This window comes from Anabrus simplex, chromosome 5, assembly GCF_040414725.1.
Source record: "Anabrus simplex isolate iqAnaSimp1 chromosome 5, ASM4041472v1, whole genome shotgun sequence".
NCBI lineage: Eukaryota > Metazoa > Arthropoda > Insecta > Orthoptera > Tettigoniidae > Anabrus > Anabrus simplex.
The window spans coordinates 327,643,512-327,664,648 of record NC_090269.1 but is presented as its reverse complement, the minus strand read 5'-3'; the positions used below and the strand labels follow the sequence as shown (position 1 = coordinate 327,664,648).

Here is a 21,137-nt window from a genome sequence, read left to right as displayed (position 1 = left end):
TATGAAATAAAGTAACATTTAAAACAATACACTGTAGGCCTAATTAGCTTCATCAATCCTTGTGTCCCTATGTCACTTTTCTTGATGATAAACAAAATAACGAATTAAAATATCATTAAAAACAATATTTCCTGAGGTGGAGACGGACAAAAGTTACGTTTCTACACGAACGAATTAACAGAAACTCTACGAAGAAGTGTTTGAAGAGCATCTTCGATGGGTTACTCACTGTCTGTTAGGGGATGAGCAAGTTCGGATTCGGACGAGGAAAACTGGTCATCACTTGATTCATTAGAGTCACTATCCAGAGATATGATGAATTCTTCGAGCGCGTCTTCCATCAGTCCATCGTTCTTCCAGTACTCTTCCTCACTGTTACGAACGTGGGAACAATATCCTTCCCAGTCTGCTTTGCTAATAGAAGAAATTGCAGTTCTCGTTACGGCTTCGAGCTTTGTCATGGAAATGTCCCCGGTAACATTGCTTTCCGGTACAATCCTCTTTGCCTTTGACCAAGCCAGTTCAATGGCATTAAACTCGCACATATAAGGCGGCAAGCAAATTACGTCATGCCCATGCGACCTTAACATTTCATCAATCCGGAAGATTTTCTCGGGACCTTTATTAATTTCAATCAAATGAAAGAGTGCCGATTTTGTCATGTCCTCACCGTATGGCACATTGTTCCTTTCTAGCCAGCTTTTCATTTCCTTCTTAACAGCATACTTCGTGGGGGGTTTGTTCTGTTGCACACAATGATACGAAGCATTATCTAACATTATAACACTGTTCTTAGGGAGGTTAGGCAACAGCTTCTCACGAATCCACTTCTCAAAAATCTCTGCGTTCACCTGGCCATGACAATCTCCTGACGATTTCCCGGCTTTAAAAATAAGCAACGCTCCTTCCAGGAACCCATCTTCACATCCTGCGTGTACAATTATTAAGCTGTTCGATGAGCTTCTGTTAGTCATGACACCAGGTTGATTGTCACTTTGCCAACACTTATTAAATGTTAAATTATTATCTACCCATGTTTCATCTATATAAACAATGGAACGATTATCACTTCTATAACGCCGCATAGCTCTTAAATACCTACAGCGCCAACTGACAATGTTTGGGCGCTCCACCAAAATTTTTCTGAAATTCTGACTCTTCTTCCACTTAAATCCCATGTCTCTTAAAATTCACCTCAGGGTATGAACGCCCCATGGAAATTCGATTTTCTCCTTGATGGCACTCAAAAGCTTGGGGCATGTAGGCACTTTCTTTTGGACTACATAAAAGTCTTGAATTACATTGCACTTTTCTTTCTTCGGGCTGTGGGAGTTGATAGTGACGTATCGCCAGCTTCTGTACTTTCTTTGCGAATTCTACTCACTGTGTTGACTGAAATGCCTGTGTATTTTGATACACGCAAATTAGTTTGCCTCAGTAAGTGCTTCAGTTGCCCTTCTCGTGCCTCTTCATCACATTCTTAGATAACATGTCTGATAACCTTCCTAGCTTCGCTGTGGATAGTCTTCCCTTTCTTCCGGCAGGGTTCCATAATAGTAATACAAAGTAGCACTATAATAACATAAATGTTTTATAACACAGTTAGGTAAGCCACAGTATATAAATCGCTGTTCAACATTTACAACACACAGACAAGATGAACGCTACCGAACTCTTCGACTGGCCACTTGCATCATCAAAGGCCTGGCTGCTGGCTGGCTGGCTGACGATAGTTTTAGGAAGAGCCACAGCCGAGACGACAGAGAGAGAAAGCTGCTCCCCCGTGTCCCACCTCACGTCCCGCTAGTCTTCTCTTCAGCTCGCATCTATACCAGAAAGGAGAGATCCTTCCTCTACGCTTGCTATAATCCCACCATACTGCCCCAAAAAGTATTCTTTCTTATGTAGGAAAATTGAAAGCAAGACAGCATGAAAGAAGAAATTGCCACCTTCATCTTTACTCCCATTGGCCAGCTCCAATCAGCTGTGAAGAAGTCTATGTAATTTTTTCCCCGCAAGAGGTCGCATGATCAGTGGCCACAGGATTACCACATTCGTTGAAAATAAGAAAAGCGCACATTTTTAATGTAGCAATGGCTTGTGGTGGATGCAATTTGAGTAATCATAAAATCAGTCTTTTGGGTGTTGACGAAGCTAAACTGAACGACCTTCTAATCAGTCACAATCTAATTAAAGGTTCTGTTCCTTCTGGCGTTTGCGCAAAAACGTTGAACGTCAAAGTTTATAAAACAAAGTTGTTCAGGTGCAGGAAAAGCTACATAAATTGAAATTGCACCCCCTAACCTAACGTACCCAGCCCAATGGTTTTGTCACTACCCTAACCTAAGATATCCAGACCAATGGTTTTGTCACTAACCTAACCAATCCAGACCAATGGTTTTGTCATAACCGAACCTAACCAAGGGACACTAGAGGCCTAAGACCGCTTCACGGCTTCTAACCTGGAGGCTTATACCCCCAGACTCTCTTTGCTTGTCCCTATATCACTGGTCTTGTCCAGATCCTATCCTAACTGTCCGCACGGCAAGAACCACTCCACACCAATGGTCTTGTCCAGGTCCTATCCTAACCATCCGCACGGCAAGAACCAGTCCAGACGAATCACGTTTCCATAAGAAACTAAAAGCATAGGGTCGCTTTGCGGCTTCTAACCAAATGCCCCCACGACTCCTTTTGCTTGCAACCTAACCTAACGTACCCAGACCAATAGTTTTGTCATTACCCTAACCTAACGAATCCAGACCAATGGTCTTTTAATTTGCCAGTCTTTAAAAGATATTTGTAGGTTGGCAGCCGTGTGCAGCTGATTGAGACGTCACCCGACCCGCGCTATGTTGTTCGTGTAGCCTCTATTGCATCGTCTAAGGTGCACCAAGTCCAGCCCGCTTACAGAAGTTTTACCCTCCCATGCTTATCTCACCTACTGTAAGTTCCATGCTTTGCTCTAAAGTCAAAGTGACCAGTCTATCCCATAACACCTCTGGAAACAAAGATGGCTATCATAAATACATCCTCCTACTTCATATGAGTAATTTTTTTCTTTTGCTAGTTGTTTTACGTCGCACCGACACAGATAGGTCTTACGGCGACGATGGGACAGGAAAGGGCTAGGAGTGGGAAGAAAGCGGCCATGGCCTTAATTAAGGCACAGCCCCAACATTTGCCTGGTGCGAAAATGGGAAACCACGGGAAACCATTTTCAGGGCTGCCGACAGTGGGGTTCGAACCTACTATCTCCCGAATACTGGATACTGGCTGCATTTAAGCGACTGCAGCTATCGAGCTCGGTCATATGAGTAATTATTACCAGTATTACCCACATAATCACTAAAAATGCTAGGAACATATGTGAGTAATTTTCAATGCAATATTATTATTATTTCCAGTCCCCTACTTCTTTACCGGAGCCGATTCAAATATGTATGAATATTATGTAACCAGCAATTACCTCGGTTATGTTAGCCAGGCGGTCTGTAAAAACAGCAGGGTGGTGCGCCCATCTCATAAGCTTAATAACTAATTTACTAAATTATCTCAAATGTAAAAGGTTAGTGGGTTTAAAATATAGTGAAGGAAATATAGGACAGTGAGGATTTGACCAGTTAAAATATAAGGGTCTTCTACAGGCCGAGCACCAATTCATGTTAGGAGGACAACAATAGATACTCCTAGGGAGAACAATGACTACGCCTATACATCGCCAGCCGCTGAAGTCGGCCGAATCAGGTAAGCAAGACGTGCATGGAGCGGCAGCCGGTTGTACCTGACGCTGAGTAAAAGTAACAGTTTCATACAGAAGAGGAATATTTTCCTGATGGATCGTCATATTGTAGAGACGCGTGGAACAGGTATTGTCAGCAACTTTTCAACGGGTTCTCTTTGATATTATGATGCCAAGTTAATGGTTATTAAACCCGCAAAAATAAAGAATAATTTGTGCAGCCGCAAAAATATATGGCATAGTCTAACTAAAGCCAAAGTTTGGTGTGAAGACAAAGATCGTTTAAAATTGCGTACTACAAGAAAGGCATTCATATGATTTTACAAAGCACTTTTTAAGCCTGATGTAATTTTTTGAGGGAAAAAGTTGGGGTCATCTTGGATTCGGAGAAACAGCCTACAGTACTTACATTTTCAAGCATTTAAAAGGTTGCAGCTCTAAAACAGAGATCATATTATACACATATTGGTATTCTGTAGAATAACATATTCATTACAGATATTAAACTATGTTTCTGAAAAAGGCACTATACTCCGTACGGCTCTACTTCTAAATTGACGTTGTAGCAGATTTTGGCTCTGTCTGGTGGTTATGCGCTGAAGCATAGACATCCAACCAATCCCAAGCTGCCATTCATATCGATTTATATCGGCAGAGCACGATCTCGAAACTTAGTTGCCAACTCTAATATTTTCATTCGCCACGAGGTTAACCTATCTTGCTCAACGTGTATGCTATTCGGTACGGTTCGCGATCTTTTCCATTTTCCTTCAGTAATTAGTGTGTTCTTCATATTGTTGGAGGGTTCTAGCGACTGAGATCAGTGGAGTGCTCCCTTTGTAGGCCATAACCTCCTTTCTGTGCCAGCCATTAGCCTTTAGAGATGTGTTATTTCCTCATTCTCTTTTCTTGTTAATAATATATTCTCTTTTAGTGCCAGATATTGTTAGAAAGTGTAGTTCTTGTGAATTTGTTTTCAATCCATATTCATTCGTTTTTCTGAGTACTGTATTGCAATTTAAAAGGGCTGTTTATCGCGGTTGTATTGCATCAGCTGTTCCCGCGGCAGTAGCGCGCTGGCAACAGAGGGATGGCGATGCTCATTTATTTTGCGAAACTTCAATTTAGAAGTAAGGCCGTGCGGAGTATAGTGTCTCGAAGTATACGCCTTCAAGGCTTGTGTATGGTTAGAGTATCTCCGTTATCACCTACCGCTACCAACTACACCAACATATCTACAGTTCATAAAGAAATTAAGAGCAAAGAAGAGAGACATGAGGTTAATTTTAATCAACGGACGCAATAATTCACAAAGACTGGCAAAGGAGGAGGATATGAGCTCAGACACTTGAGTACATGCTTTACAAGGTGCCGCTTCACTACCCGGTGTGCAGACTTAGGGATGATAAAAATCATATAAGAATGATGTGCAACGATGCCTTAAGTAGCAGAAAGGAGAGATCCTTCCTTCATGCTTGCCATAAACCCACCATCCCGCCCCAAAAAGTATTCTTACTTATATAGGCCTAGAAGAATTAAAACTGTGACTGTGTAAATGAGATGATAGCGACCATGTGCTGTGTTCCTATTGGCCGGCAAATGTTCGCGAAGAGTTCCTATTCGCCAGACAAGCTTTCTAATGCCTCCGACAGAGCTTGCATCGTGTGCAAGTACTGGGCTGCCATATTCGCTAAAAGTAAGAGAACCATGAATTCCTAACTCGCTGTAACCTATCTTTGCAAATCCAGGCCAAGCTCTGTCATGAGAACAGTGGCCCCCTGCCACACTCCCTTCGAGAGGCTCTTAACTATGGCCACGGCACATACTGCCCGCACAGCAAGGAAAAAAAAAAAGATTTAGCAGCTCTAACCTATCTTTGCAAATCCAGGAAAAACTCTCATCTTGTCACTAAGAATGCGTAAGTTGGCAAACCTCCCGAATGTTACGTGACGTCGCCCGTTTCACGCCATGTTGGATGTCTAACCTCACTTTTGCACTCCGGGTACGGAAGCTTTACCCTTTACAATACATGGATATCATTATAAGTTATGTAAAACTAAGAAATTCCATCAACCAGACATGGACTGTGTATGTGAATGTTGTGGTAAGAGTTGCTATATGTACCTGTCAGCATGAATCGCTAACAGCCTTCTGCAAAGATAACTAATGTTTTTATTTTCTATTTGTTTTATGTCGCACCGACACAGATAGGTCTTATGGCGACGATGGGATAGGAAAGGCTTAGGAATGGGAAGGAAGCGGCCGTGGCCTTAATTAAGGTACAGCCCCAGCATTTGCCTGGTGTGAAAATGGGAAACCACGGAAAACCATCTTCAGGGCTGCCAACAGTGGGGTTCGAACCCACTATCTCCCGGGTGCGAGCTCACAGCTACGCGCTCCTAACTCTATGGCCAACTCACCCGGTGATGACTAATGTTGTGTTATCAATGTAAATTTCTTTTGGCAAATGGCTTCATGCATGCTTCTAAGGCTAGCCAAACACCGGAAGAGGCGAGACAGCTTCAGAAGAGTCGTTTTTTCTCAAAGACTGACACAAGGATGAAATACAGCATTTGTTCTAGATCAGCTGTACACCAGCCAAGACACTCGTCTCTGGCTCTCAGATAGATATAGATGTTGATTCCCATAGGAAACCTGAAATATTTGTTCCGAATGAGTAAATTTATAATACCAATATAAATGGTCCGTTATTGGACATTATAAATTTTCCAGCTAACTCATTCCTGGTTGGTACCTAGCACACCTACCAAGACGCTGGCTAGTGCATACCGTGGAGGCCACTGCGTAGGCTAATTGTAGCCACCGGCAGTGCCAATGCACTATGAGACACTTTGTCCCATTATCAAAAATTGATGCCTGCCTGGCCATCAGATGATATAGATGTTGATTTCCATAGGGAACCTGAAATATTTGTTCCGAATGAGTAAATTTATAATACCAATATAAATGGTCCGTTATTGGACTGATGAGCCCAGCCTAGCACACGAGGGCGAAACGCTGGCAACCAGGAATGAGTTAGCTGGAAAATTTATAATGTCCAATAACGGACCATTTATATTGGTATTATAAATTTACTCATTCGGAACAAATATTTCAGGTTCCCTATGGGAATCAACATCTATATCATCTGATGGCCAGGCAGGCATCAATTTTTGATAATGGGACAAAGTGTCTCATAGTGCATTGGCACTGCCGGTGGCTACAATTAGCCTACGCAGTGGCCTCCACGGTATGCACTAGCCAGCGTCTTGGTAGGTGTGCTACGTACCAACTGATGAGCCCAGCCTAGCACACGAGGGCGAAACGCTGGCAACCAGGAATGAGTTAGCTGGAAAATTTATAATGTCCAATAACGGACCATTTATATTGGTATTATAAATTTACTCATTCGGAACAAATATTTCAGGTTCCCTATGGGAATCAACATCTATATCATCTGATGGCCAGGCAGGCATCAATTTTTGATAATGGGACAAAGTGTCTCATAGTGCATTGGCACTGCCGGTGGCTACAATTAGCCTACGCAGTGGCCTCCACGGTATGCACTAGCCAGCGTCTTGGTAGGTGTGCTAGGTACCAACTGATGAGCCCAGCCTAGCACACGAGGGCGAAACGCTGGCAACCAGGAATGAGTTAGCTGGAAAATTTATAACGTCCAATAACGGACCATTCTCAGAGATTGTTCGAGACAAAACTGTGAAGAAACCCGGGAGTACATCGTGTCTCATGCACACTTGAGACATTTTGCTTTATGGACACGCAACATAAGCATCTCGATTGCTGCAATAGGCTACATCATCAGTCATAAACAATGTAATGATAACCATCGCATCTGAACAGTTTGGTGAAAGAAATTTCTTACACTAAAGCAAATTTCTTATTGTCCCCTCGTTGATTTAAAAACATGGTAATGTTCCATTTTTTGTTACTGGAATGTACCCAAAACTTGCAACAAACTGTCCTTTCCTTGTCTAAACATAGGAGATATTAATATAAAATAATTCAATAAAAAGGCACAGGATGTGCATGTTACCATATGATGACCCTGTTTTGAAATGTCATTCGCTGCAAAATTTCTGCACTGAAACAATCATTTTACTACATGCTAGAGAATGCTAGCTGTCACATGATCCCCCACACCATTCACATCTGCAGTGAAAGGTTGGATCATGGAATTTCTTATTTGTACAAACTTTAAAGTGAAATCCATGCACCACAACACAATTAACTGAGTATCTCAATTCATAGTTCGAAGTTTTCCATTCGTTTGATGTCATATACAACGCTTACTTTATAAACCAACAGCCATTCTTCATTTCACGCAATATCAACTCGTAATGTCAGATAAAAACTAGGCAAAAGATTTTGTCCCCGACAGTTGTCTCGAGAAATCCTGTCGCTGACAGTTTCATCTCTACTGGTGTGCCTCCAGCCTAAACCATCTAACCTGTGCTTGTATTGATTAACCGTTCTTTTTTTTTTACTAAGGGGTAGATATGCCAAAACGAAAGCTTACATTTAATAACTTCTACTGAAAGATATTAGCAACAATAGCATTATTTGTGTGGAAATGAAGAATTAAGATTAAATACAAAATAAACACAATGGCTTACAGGAGTTAGGATGTTGTATATCATGTACTGGTACTTTCTTTCAATACATAAAATTTCCTCTCAGAAATTACTATGTCCTCTTTTTTTCCAAGCTAAGATCTGGCAACCCAACATGAGACTCGAATTCCGACCAATGTAAGTGGGATATTTTGAATAATAAAAACATGTCCTCGTATCAACAATAACGTTAAACTATACATTGGTTTAGTTGAACAAAGTTAATGATATAAAATGAGCACATAAAATCGGACACGGCATTCAGTATTCCTCATTCGGATGAACGCCAATTGAACGTGGACTAGATAATACCACTGCCTCGTCAAGTTATAACTGGGATTATACATAAAATTCTCAAAATATAACGCTTAATTTATACGATAAGAATGATAATTTTTCGCTGAAACTGCACACAACGACGTTTCCAAAGAAGTATATTGCAAAATGCAGTCGAATCGTTCATTGCAGTACGATAGTGAGGTTAATGTTGGATCTACACCAAAACAAAGTGCAAATCACAACAAAGCGGGTAGTGAGATCTGCAAGAGTGATGAATGTACACATCAATGTATCATTTCCAAGTTAATATTCCATTCCGTATTCTCTCTACAATGCTTACAAAACTAAATACCACATGATCAATATGGCGTGGAATAAAATTCGCAAAACCGCATGTGATGTATCTCGAATTAACCAAATATATTTTACAAGCTACTTACTATGAATGATCTGTATGTCACCAAGGGTCGATTTCTAGTTGAAAAATATATTTTACTGCACATAAATCACACTCAACTCATGAGAATCATTCTTTCAAACTATCACTACACACACTACAAAGCAGCTTCACAATCCTTTTGCACATAAGGATACACTAGTAGTCTTTGTCCCATGTCTTGAATAAAATTAGCAGCTTGTTGTCTATACGATAATTCCTTATCTTGATCGTAACCACATTTTCTGCTCGGAGTATTTGCAAGTTGTTCTTTTGTGAAGTACCATTTTTCGTCCGCCGCCATTTATTCTTGCATGAAGGACACACACGGCAGTTTCTAAAGAGGAAGTACTAGGTGTCGTTTGATTGGTGGGATCACATAGAATTACTACCGTCATATTTCATTTGACATTATCAAGACCCTGCAGCAGTGTGAAATTTCCTATTGCTATTTAAGAGAGAGGTCGGAAATATTTAGGAAGATATTAATGCTCCATATGCTAATTCAGGTTAACAATTCTTAAAAGATTATTACGCAAGCTATGTAACGCCATTATAATATTGCTACGGCTGCTACTTTCGAACAAAATTTCTGTCGATGGTGCGGTGCGAATTTTGCCTGTGTGAAACGTAAGTTGTCTGTGATTTCACCTGTTTTTTATCATTACTCATTAGGCACTATTGGTTCGTGTTAAAGCTATAACTTGGCGTTGAGAAAGAAGATAGAAAAAGTAGTTTACAATCAACTCAACACTCCTGTTCTTTGCCAAATGTGTAATCTGTAATGGCGTTGCGAGACAGTGTAAGTCAATGTTGTGACGTTATGTCATTGACCTTTACCTATTTTCGAATTGTAAATAGATATGTCAGAACAGCCATGTTTACATATAGGTGTATTAATGCCGATTTAACTGTGAAGATAAAAATGACTCGAAGTTGCAACAACCGATGCAAGTTAAAGATTGATGTTGGTAGTACCTACTGTATTTGGTAGTACGTAATACGTATTGAAATGGTCGATTTGGGCAAGGTTTGAAATTTCGAGTTGCAGTTGTCAGTTTTTCTTATGGCCTGCGTTTGGAACATTCTCTTTGGTTTGGAAAGGTCATTTGCTCACTACATTTTATGTTGAAAGTAATGTAACCCACGCCACCCACACCCCACTTCTTTAAAAACAATTGCGGCTTATTGTCAGTGGATAATAAAATTATAGGAATTGTGCATAATTTTTCAGTTTCACATAACTCTCTCATTTCATTTCGGCGCAGCTGTTAACGTTTACTGTATTTCTGGCACTGTTTACTCACACATGCACAGACAATTGGCTCGATAATTTCGAACCATCATTTTGCTAATAACAACGTACTTCGTCTTTCAGTCATTATTCTGAATAGTCATCACCCTAGAAACGTGTGACGTAATATTTTTATTTTCCTAATCTAAATTGTGTTCATTTTTTTAACATGAAATTATCCAAATATTGTAGAAATTCGTAAATCCGTCATCTAGAGACTAAGGAGGGCGTGGTCGGAATACAAGAAAGGTCGAATTACGAGAGAAGCGAGAGTGAAAACCTGCAGCCTCTTTCCAGACATTCGAACGGGTCAGGAATGGAATGACTGAAACCCCAATCGAGCGGCGAGGATAGGAATTGTGCCGGCTGCCGAAGCCTGTCGCACTCGTCTGGGGCAATGATTAATGAGATAATGACTGACAGATGAAATTAAATAATATTGGAGAGCGTTGTTGGAATGAAAATGACAGGGAAAACCGGAGTAACCGAAGAAAAACCTATCCCCCTTCCGCTTCGTCTGGCACAAATCTCACATGGAATGACCGGCATTTGAACCACAGAACCCAGCAGTGAGAAGCCGGCGTGCTGGCGCTTGAACCACAGGGCAGTTTTTTCCAGAGAAGCAGTAGTCATTGTGCATACTAATTATTATTAAGGAATAAGTACACACAATGTGCATTACATAAAACTATTTACATAATTGTGTTATCGATGACAACCTCTTAGAACACACACGAGTGTGATATTTATCACATGTCTTTTTACATAATTTGCAAATGCACTCTGGTGTGGGCACATGGAACACTTCTGTTTCACAAATCCTATGGTGAAAACCGTGCACCGCGAAACGTGTCACTGTGTGTCTTAGTTCATAAGCAGTGCCCTTCCATTCTGTTGACGTCATGGCCGTTGTGGAATAGAAATCAATTGGGATCTCCTTCTTTTTTGCTAGTTCTTGTAGTACGTCGCTGTACTGTCTTGTGGACGGTAGTTGGTGATCCATTCGAAGTTCTTCGATAAAGAAGGGTTCTCCTGCTAATTCATATGTCAACCTCGAAGGGGTGTATTTGAAAGGTAAAGCAGTTTCTTTAAAAATATAGCTTTCACTTTCTCTAAGTCTCTCAGATTACTTTTGCTTAAATTATCCCATATTATATCCAACCCATACATTGCGATAGGTGTAATTTTCGCTTTAAAGAGTCTCGTTGCCGATTGCAGAGACATGTCTCTGAGATGGCTAATGTCATTCATTGATCTGACAGCACATATCACCTTATCTTTCACATGACGTGTGAATATTTTTCCTTGCGTCTGAAGAGTAATTCCTAGGTATTTGAAGTGACAGGTTTGAATCAATGGCCCATCTCTGAGATGAAGAATGTCATCCTTGGCCGTTCTTCCACCCTTTCTAAAGACCACTGTCATTGTTTTCTTAAGGTTTATTTCACGATCGTTGTTTTGGGCCCATATTGCTAATTGATTCAAGTTTTCCTGCAGATCCTCTTTTGATTTTGAGGTCAAGACCATATCATCAGCATACAGAACGACTTTTACTTTCTGAGGATGTAAGAAATGTACTACATCTGCAGTAGCGATGTTAAATAAAAGAGGGCTCAGAGGGTCACCTTAGAGTACTCCGTTTGTTTGATCGATAGGGTCAGATCTAGTTAAGCTGTTATCTATTTCGACCTGGTTGTTATGTAGAATATCCTTAATCTTATGATGTAGTGGTGTTCCAGACCAATCATTTCTGTGAGCTTTCTCACTAGGATGCTTCTATTGATTCGGTCGAAAGCTTTAGTGAAGCCTATGAAGACTGCGTATAACTTCTGTTTAGGAAATCTTAAAGTGCCCTGGATTACGTCTAGCAAGTAGTTGACAGCTTGCAATGTCGATCTTTGCTTACGGAAGCCGGATTGTTCTTCCGGAATTTTCTCGTCTACCAGTTGCGTTAGTCTTGTAGTAAGTATCCTCATCATAAGTTTGAATAGAGTATTTTCCAAAGCAATGTTTCTATATGCATTAGGATTGCCGGAGTCGCCTTTCCCTTTATACAACATTTTAATTCTTGATCTCCTCCAAGAGTCTGGGATTCTTCCCTGTCGCAAGCATTCATTCATCAGAGCGGTCCACGTTTTTACAAGTATCAGTGCTGCATCTTTCAGATATTCATTATATGTCAAGTCAGGTCCACACGCCTTCCTGTCTTTACTGTTTCTTATTGCAAGTGAGAGTTCCTCTACTGTGATAGGATCTAAAGCACTTGAGTGATGGTCTATACCTGGTCTGGTGTCTTTCTCTTGCAAAACTCGACTAAGGTAATATTGCCATGTTTCAATTGGTATATCCTTTGGAAATTTTGGTTGTACAGGTTTTAGTGCTCTGAATGGATCTTGTTCTATTTCTTCTATAAGTGTTTTCTCGTTCTTTTCTTGATAGTCTTTCTTAGCTTCTTTGATGGTGAACTTGTATTCCTTCCGGAGATCTGCATATGTTTTCAGTGTAATTTCCGTTTCGTGTGTTCTTACTGCATGGAGAACATGTATTGTTCGTTTTCCTATTTGAAAGCACTTTACATTAAGCCATGGTTTGGCTTTCCTGGGTCTTTTTTCAGGAGGCTGAGCTGAATTTCTAATTGCATTCTTTAATTTCCACAGTGCTTCATCTATGTTTCCTGCATTTATGGCTTGATGTATGTCAGAGATCTTGATTGTTTGTAGTTTGGTGAGATCTAGTTTCCTTGATACTTTGCTCTTGCTCACTTTAGTAGGAGTCATATCTCTTTCCGGGTATAGAGTTGTTTTAATGGTAGGTGTTTTCTAACGGTGATAGTGTTAATCACTTTCTGTTGAATAAAAGTGACACCCTTATTATGAATACGAGGTCTATTGTACTTGAGCCATTATAACCTATGTACGTTTTTGTTTCTTTCTTGTTAGTCAGCGACAGACCTTCTTGTTCCGTGTAATGAAGTGTGGAAGTTTTATGTGACAGTACATCAATGCGACAGTTAAAGTCACCTGCTACTATCAGCGAATCATTTCTTCCTACTAGAGTTATTGCTGCTGCTAAGTCGTCTATTAAATCTTTTTCTGGAATGTCTGGTCGAAAATAGACACAGATTATGTATAAAAGGGGTGTTATCACGAGGAGTAAGATATTTGTCCAGTGCTTCACTTCAAATGGAGATAGGTTGGGTTTCAGAAGGCAAGAGATACCTCCTTTAGGCCTGCCTATGTTACTTTTATTAGAGGTATTGTGAATGCAATAAAAACCATCTGTTCCCCAGTCTTCTGTAAGGAATTATATTATGTTATAATAGCTAAAAATGTTGTTTGGAGCTAGTTGTAACGCATTCTTTATCCCTTCAATGTTCCATAAAAGAATCTTTAGTTTTCATTTTCTGTCTATCATGATATTATTTGGAGTTCTCATTTCTTGTTCCGGGCAAAGTTCCATTGTCTCTTGAGGATCGAAAAATATATCTCCTTACTTTAACATTTGAGGGCCAAAATTCTGAACAGCTGACAGTCGCTAGGTAGTCCAAGCTAATTCCTACTTTGAAAGCTTTATTCTCTCCTTTGGTGTTCAGTTGGTCACATATTATATTGTTCTTAACTCCGTTGTATTTAAGATGATTTATGAGTTCGTCTTTTTCTGTCATTGGGTGCAGATTGCCTACATACAGGCAGGCCATTTTATCTCCTGCTCTGAGATTAGTATTTTGTATTTTATTCAATCCTCTGATAACAAGTGTATGAGGACGTCTTTGACTGACTACTTCAGTCCATCGAACTTCTACCTTTTCTGTAGATTTACTATGGGGATATTCCTCGTCATTTCTCTGTTCTATGGTTTGGTGCAGTGCTTTTTCATGTTCAGTGTTGTTACATGCTTGCCGGCTTCCGTCCTCGGTGATACTTTCCCTTTCAGTGTTTCAGTTCAACTTCTTATTAGATGGATTAGGGGCTGGATCTTTCTTTTTGGTCTGTACCGGTAATTCATCCTTTTTATTAACCTTGATGGCTGCAGGAGTTATAACTCTTCCTATATGTATTTGCGCTGTGTTTGGTAGCGCTTTTCTTATTTCTTCCACCACTGTCTTTTTTATTACTTCCTTTAGATTTCGAATTTCTTCCCAAATTGCTTTTAATTCTTCCCGTCCATTTTTCACCATTACAAAGTCATCCTTGCATGCTTTGCATAGCCACATGAGCGAGCATCTTTGTTTCTTAACAGTGGCGAAATCTCCTGCACTGATTCCCGCACATACTTTGTGGAACCATCGTTTGCAGCTGCCATCACATTCTATCGCCGCGTCCTCTTTGGTTACGTCTTTTCGACATTCTCTGCAGGGTTACATAAAATTAGCTTCATGGTCCGTATCGCACTTCAATAGATTCACAACTAAGTATTTATTTATTTTCTACCTAGTCCATACAATGATTGCCTAAGGCAATTTAATGGTTAAAAGTGGTACATGTTTCGTATATTATCAACATCTTCAGCCACATAACACTGTTTAGATGAAAAATACATAAATTGACAGAGTAATGCTTTAGAGGAAGTGTCTTAAAATTAACATAAGATTGACAACATTAAAACAATCAAAAATCTCAAGAGAAAATATATAAATTATTTCTACAATTGAAAGCAGTCGTCAAGGAAACACTTGTACAATATTCCATAGAGAATATGTCCTAATGAATATTCTTTTCTTAATAATTCATGAAAAAAGATAAATTTGTAAATTAAAATTTATACAATTTATAAGTTATTGTCGAAATGAAGAAATCCAGTTATCACAATGTGGCTCTTATTATTAATGCAGATGAAAATATTACTAATTCCTAGTTGTCAATTCTTATTAAGTCTGCTTTCCTTTGGAACAGTAACTCCTGTCATTCTTTCACAGTCTTGTGTCTGGTGTAATATTGATGATGCGTTCTTCCTTGTTCTTGCACCTGAGGAGGTGAAGGAGTGGGGGATATAGGTGTGTCAAGAACCTCCTTGCTGTCACCTATAGCTTCAACTGAGGAGGAAAAAGTTGTAGGGCTATCTGTAGGTGGAGAAGTGTTATGTGGCTGAAGATGTTGATAATATACGAAACATGTACCACTTTTAACCATTAAATTGCCTTAGGCAATCATTGTATCGACTAGGTGGAAAATAATAAATACTTAGTTGTGAATTCTCCGCAGGGGGCGGTGGTATCTGTTAAGTCATGTTCTTTTGATTGTGATTCTGTCGCTTGTTGCATGTTGGACTCTGGCATGGTATCTAGGAGGCTGTGTCAAGATATCTTCCTTTGCCCTGGGGCCTAGTGTGCAATTTCTTGGATTAGAAAAGTCTATCTTAAAAAACCTCTATGGAATTCCTATTTGCTTCTTGTAATTAAAGATGTTGTTGTTTGAGTCATCAGTCCATAGACTGGTTTGATGCAGCTCTCCGTGCCACCCTATCCTGTGCTGACCTTTTCATTTCTGCGTAACTACTGTATCCTACATCTGCTCTAATCTGTTTGTCATTTTCATACCTTGGTCTACCCCTACCGTTCTTACCACCTACACTTCCTTCAAAAACCAACTGAACAAGTCCTGGGTGTCTTAAGATGTGTCCTATCATTCTATCTCTTCTTCTCATCAAATTTAGCCAAATCAATCTCCTCTCGCCAATTCAATTCAGTATCTCTTCATTTGTGATTCGATCTATCCATCTCACCTTCAGCATTCTTCTGTAACACCACATTTCAAAATCTTCTATTCTCTTTCTTTCTGAGCTAGTTATCATCCATGTTTCACTTCCATACCATGCCACGCTCCACACGAAAGTCTTCAAAAACATCTTTCTAATTCCTATATCAATGTTTGAAGTGAGCAAATTTCTTTTCTTAAGAAAGCTCTTCCTTGATTGTGCTAATCTGCATTTTTATGTCCTTACTTCTGCCATTTTTAGTATTTTACTACCCAAGTAACAATATTTATCTACTTACTTTAAGACTTCATCTCCTAATTTAATATTTCCTACATCACCTGCCTTCGTTCGACTGCACTCCATTACTTTTGTTTTGTAATTATTTATTTTCATCTTGTACTCCTTACCCAAGACTTCATTCATACCATTTAGCAGCTTCTCGAGATCTTCTGCAGTCTCAGATAAAATAACAATATCATCGGCAAATCTCAAGGTCTTGATTTCCTCTCCTTGGATTGTGATTCCCTTTCCAAATTTCTCTTTGATTTCCTTTATTGCCTGTTCTATGTAAATGTTGAAAAAGAGCGGGGACAAACTGCAGCCTTGCCTCACTCCTTTCTGGATTGCTGCTTCTTTTTCAAAGCCCTCGATTCTTATCACTGCAGACTGATTTTTATACAGATTGTAGATAATTCTTCGTTCTCGGTATCTGATCCCAAACACCTTCAGAATCTTAAATAGCTTAGTCCAATCAACACTATCGAATGCCTTTTCTAGATCTACGAATGCCATGTACGTGGGCTTATCCTTCTTGATTCGATCCTCTAATATCAGACGTAAAGCCAGGATTGCTTCACGTGTTCCTACATTTCTTCTGAAGCCAAACTGATCTTCTCCCAACTCAGCTTCAACTTGTTTTTCCATTCTTCTGTAAACAATACGTGTTAAAATTTTGCAGGCATGAGATACTAACCTAATGGTGCGATAGTTTTCACACCTGTCAGCATTGACTTTCTTGGGAATAGGTATAACAACATTTTGCCGAAAATCGGATGGGACTTCTCCTGTCTCATACATCTTACACACTAAATGGAGTAACCTTGCCAAGCTGGTTTCTCCTAAGGTAGTCAGTAATTCAGAGGGAATGTCATCAATTCCAGGTGCCTTGTTCCTATTTAGGTCGCTCACAGCTCTGTCAAACTCTGACCTCAAAATTGGGTCTTCCATTTCATCAGCATCAACAGCCTCTTCTTGCTCCAGAACCAAATTATCTACATCTTCATCTTGATACAACTGTTGGATATGTTCCTGCCATCTTTCTGCTTTGTCTTCTTTCCCTAGAAGTGGCTTTCCATCTGAGCTCTTAATATTCATACACCTTTTCCTTTCTCCAAAGGTTTCCTTGATTTTCCTGTATGCAACATCTACCTTTCCTAGGACCATACAACCTTCGACATCCTTGCACTTCTCCTTCAGTCAGACTTCCTTAGCTACCTTGCACTTTCTGTCCACTTTATTCTTTAATCGCTCGTATTCTTTTCTGCCCTCTTCATTTCTAGCATTTTTGTATTTTGAGTATTATTAAAAGGCCATATCAGTCAATCATCCAGACTGCAGCCCTTGCAATTTCCGAAAGGCTGCTACCCCCCTTTCGATGAATCATTCCTTAGTCTGGTCTCTCAATAGATACCCATCTGGTATGGTTGCACCTGCGGCTCAGCTATCTGCTTCATTGTGACACGCAAGCCTCCCCACCGCGGCAACGTCACATGGTTCGCAGGGGAGGTAATTAAAGATAGGAAAGATGAATTAAGAATAGAGACAATTAAACCAATGTTGTATCTTGCTCTCAAATGGAAATTATCCAACAGATACACTACACTTTATGGCCGATGGATGTTGTATTTTGTTAGTTATCCACGAGTATTTATAAACTGCAAGATAGCCAACGGAGTTTTATATATCAAGTTAATATCGATTGCTCCTTGGCGAATACTTCTTGGGCGAAAAATGAAAATGGCGAGTCTAACACAAATCCTCAATAAATCCAATTGCTTCTAATCACCATATAACTAGCAAACTAGATCTAGACAACACCAACCCACATGAAGGTAAATATTTGAACTGCACTAAACAGCCACTCGCTTATATTGACTCACGATAACACCAATTACATACACTCGAAAAATAGACGTTTGCTGTCCTTGCTGTCAGTCTCTTCTGCATACGAATAAAAGTACAATAAGTAAATATAATACTGTAAACAGGTTTGCCTTAAACACTTAAGAATGAAAAAATAGTCTGTAATACTCATCTGTCTGGCACATGGCATTTGAGATTTTGCTGCTACATCCATCCATTTCCTTACCCCCAAAACGTCCAGAGGCATAGAACAAGAATTCTGTTGTCATCGCTTTCTTCTATGTACTACGTGCGTGTCTACTCTCCACGCTTTCTGTGCTTTCTAGCAAACACATGATGGTTACCGTATTTCTCGCAGGGGCGCTAGCATGATGTCATCTTTCTGCTTGTTTAGGATCCAGGGAACATATTACTTAACACCGAGACCGTGGTTTTAAGTTGAAATTAGTTGGTGTTTTATTCTGTAACAGTATGTATTGCATGTGGTTTGGTGTAAAATACTGCGGTGATAATTATCTTCAGAGTGCTATGTACGAGAATTTATCATAATTCTGGAAATAGTGAAAGGTACCAGTGCGTATAGCATATATGTAAATTTAAAATGTTATTATTATGGAGCAGAAAGAGGTGAAAGAAGGTGCGAGTGTTAAATGGATCTACCTACCACATCAAAATTGATTTTTAAAACTTTAACAAAGTTTATATTTCTCTTTAAATCACAAACTTAACAATCTTTTCACTGAGTGAACAACATGAGGTTACAGGTACAATGACAATTTCAAAAATTGGAATATTCAAGATTCAGACCTTAACAATTCTGCGCTACAAGTCCCCAGGTTAAACAAATTTACAATTGAAATTGGTATTACACTGACTGACAGAGCAAATGCAACACTAAGAAGGAGTGGTTCGAAAGGGATGAAAGCTGGGGAAAAAACAGAGACGGCACGGACGAATAATTTATGTTTATTTCAAACCGATATGCAGGTTACACAATGCGCACGGCATCGACTCAGTAGGATGTAGGACCACCGCGAGCGGCGATGCACGCAGAAACACGCCGAGGTACAGAGTCAATAAGAGTGCGGATGGTGTCCTGAGGGATGGTTCTCCATTCTCTGTCAACCATTTGCCACAGTTGGTCGTCCGTACGAGGCTGTGGCAGAGTTTGCAAACGGCGTCCAATGAGATCCCACACGTGTTCGATTGGTGAGAGATCCGGAGAGTACGCTGGCCACGGAAGCATCTGTAAACCTCGTAGAACTTGTTGGGAGATGCGAGCAGTGTGTGGGCGGGCATTATCCTGCTGAAACAGAGCATTGGGCAGCCCCTGAAGGTACGGGAGTGCCACCGGCCGCAGCACATGCTGCACGTAGCGGTGGGCATTTAACGTGCCTTGAATACGCACTAGAGGTGACGTGGAATCATACGCAATAGCGCCCCAAACCATGATGCCGCGTTGTCTAGCGGTAGGGCGCTCCACATTTACTGCTGGATTTGACCTTTCTCCACGCCGACGCCACACTCGTCTGCGGTGACTATCACTGACAGAACAGAAGCGTGACTCATCGGAGAACACGACGTTCCGCCATTCCCTCATCCAAGTCGCTCTAGCCCAGCACCATGCCAGGCGTGTACGTCTATGCTGTGGAGTCCATGGTAGTCTTCTGAGCAGGCGCCGGGAGTGCAGGCCTCCTTCAACCAATCGACAGGAAATTGTTCTGGTCGATATTGGAACAGCCAGGGTGTCTTGCACATGCTGAAGAATGGCGGTTGACGTGGCGTGCGGGGCTGCCACCGCTTGGCGGCGGATGCGCCGATCCTCGCGTGCTGACGTCACTCGGGCTGCGCCTGGACCCCTCGCACGTGCCACATGTCCCTGCGCCAACCATCTTCGCCACAGGCGCTGCACCGTGGACACATCCCTATGGGTATCAGCTGCGATTTGACGAAGCGACCAACCTGCCCTTCTCAGCCCGATCACCATACCCCTCGTAAAGTCGTCTGTCTGCTGAAAATGCCTCCGTTGACGGCGGCCTGGCATTCTTAGCTATACACGTGTCCTGTGGCACACGACAACACGTTCTACAATGACTGTCGGCTGAGAAATCACGGTACGAAGTGGGCCATTCACCAACGCCGTGTCCCATTTATTGTTCGCTACGTGCGCAGCACAGCGGCGCATTTCACATCGTGAGCATACCTCAGTGACGTCAGTCTAGCCTGCAATTGGCATAAAGTTCTGACCACTCCTTCTTGGTGTTGCACTTGCTCTGTCAGTCAGTGTATTTAGGTAAGGGCAGAAAACCCCTAATTCAAGAGCACTTGCTCCCAAAATTTTCAATACCTAGCCTTCCAGGGTCACACTTGACTATTACAAAATTTGAAAAGAGCTAACAGGCTCTCAGTTTCTTCCAGCCTACTCAAGGCTGCATTACATCAAAAACTTACCATCTCCAGCCTCTAAAGGCACTATTTACAAATTGAAATTGTTTTACACAGGGGTATCATGTACCCAACCTACTGGGCCTTTGCAAAAAAAGAAGAGGTTAAATAAACGGCCCGAACACAAACTGAATGGAGGCGTACACTGTTCTCCCAGATAATGAAAATTTTAAAACCTACAGGGCTCTCGGCCGATGAAACTGGGACTAGTCCGAAACTACTGAGGTGGCTCACATGGTAATTACTTTAAAAGGTTGCAAAATCGTAGTCGCCTCAAACCAAGATGAAGGGGAGCTCTTGAGGGTAACTCACTCTCTATCCCCGATTTACAGTTAAAGATTTTATGAAGTTTTACATTAGCTGGAAGAAAATTTTAGAAAGGTATGTTACATAGTTCCCCTCAGATAAAGTTGCGGAGACAGCAAGAAAGATAGAATTTATATGGCCATTACCTTGTAGATGTTCTGCCTGCCG

General features: G+C 40.8%; 2 protein-coding genes across 6 annotated transcripts in view; one reads left to right on the top strand and one right to left on the bottom strand.

Moving 5' to 3' along the window:
* The window catches only part of CycT (Cyclin T), a 376,049-nt gene extending 366,628 nt beyond the window's left edge, over nucleotides 1-9,421 (bottom strand). Inside the window, exon 1 of one of the 2 annotated variants that reach the window (XM_067147571.2) lies at nucleotides 9,247-9,421. In XM_067147571.2, the coding sequence (XP_067003672.2) occupies nucleotides 9,247-9,392 (146 nt within the window). In that variant the 5' untranslated portion in view covers nucleotides 9,393-9,421. Of the gene's footprint in view, nucleotides 1-9,092; nucleotides 9,212-9,246 lie in introns of those variants that run through there. The other variant, XM_067147574.2, reaches the window with a different exon arrangement.
* Nucleotides 9,422-9,495: 74 nt separating this feature from the next.
* Nucleotides 9,496-21,137, top strand: part of dgt1 (dim gamma-tubulin 1) — a 333,213-nt gene continuing 321,571 nt past the window's right edge. For 2 of the 4 annotated variants that reach the window (XM_067147580.2, XM_067147575.2), the window contains exon 1: nucleotides 9,496-9,718. The gene's annotated coding sequence lies outside the window, so the exon portion shown is untranslated. Of the gene's footprint in view, nucleotides 9,719-9,748; nucleotides 9,891-10,095; nucleotides 10,193-21,137 lie in introns of those variants that run through there. The other 2 variants (XM_067147576.2, XM_067147577.2) reach the window with 2 other exon arrangements.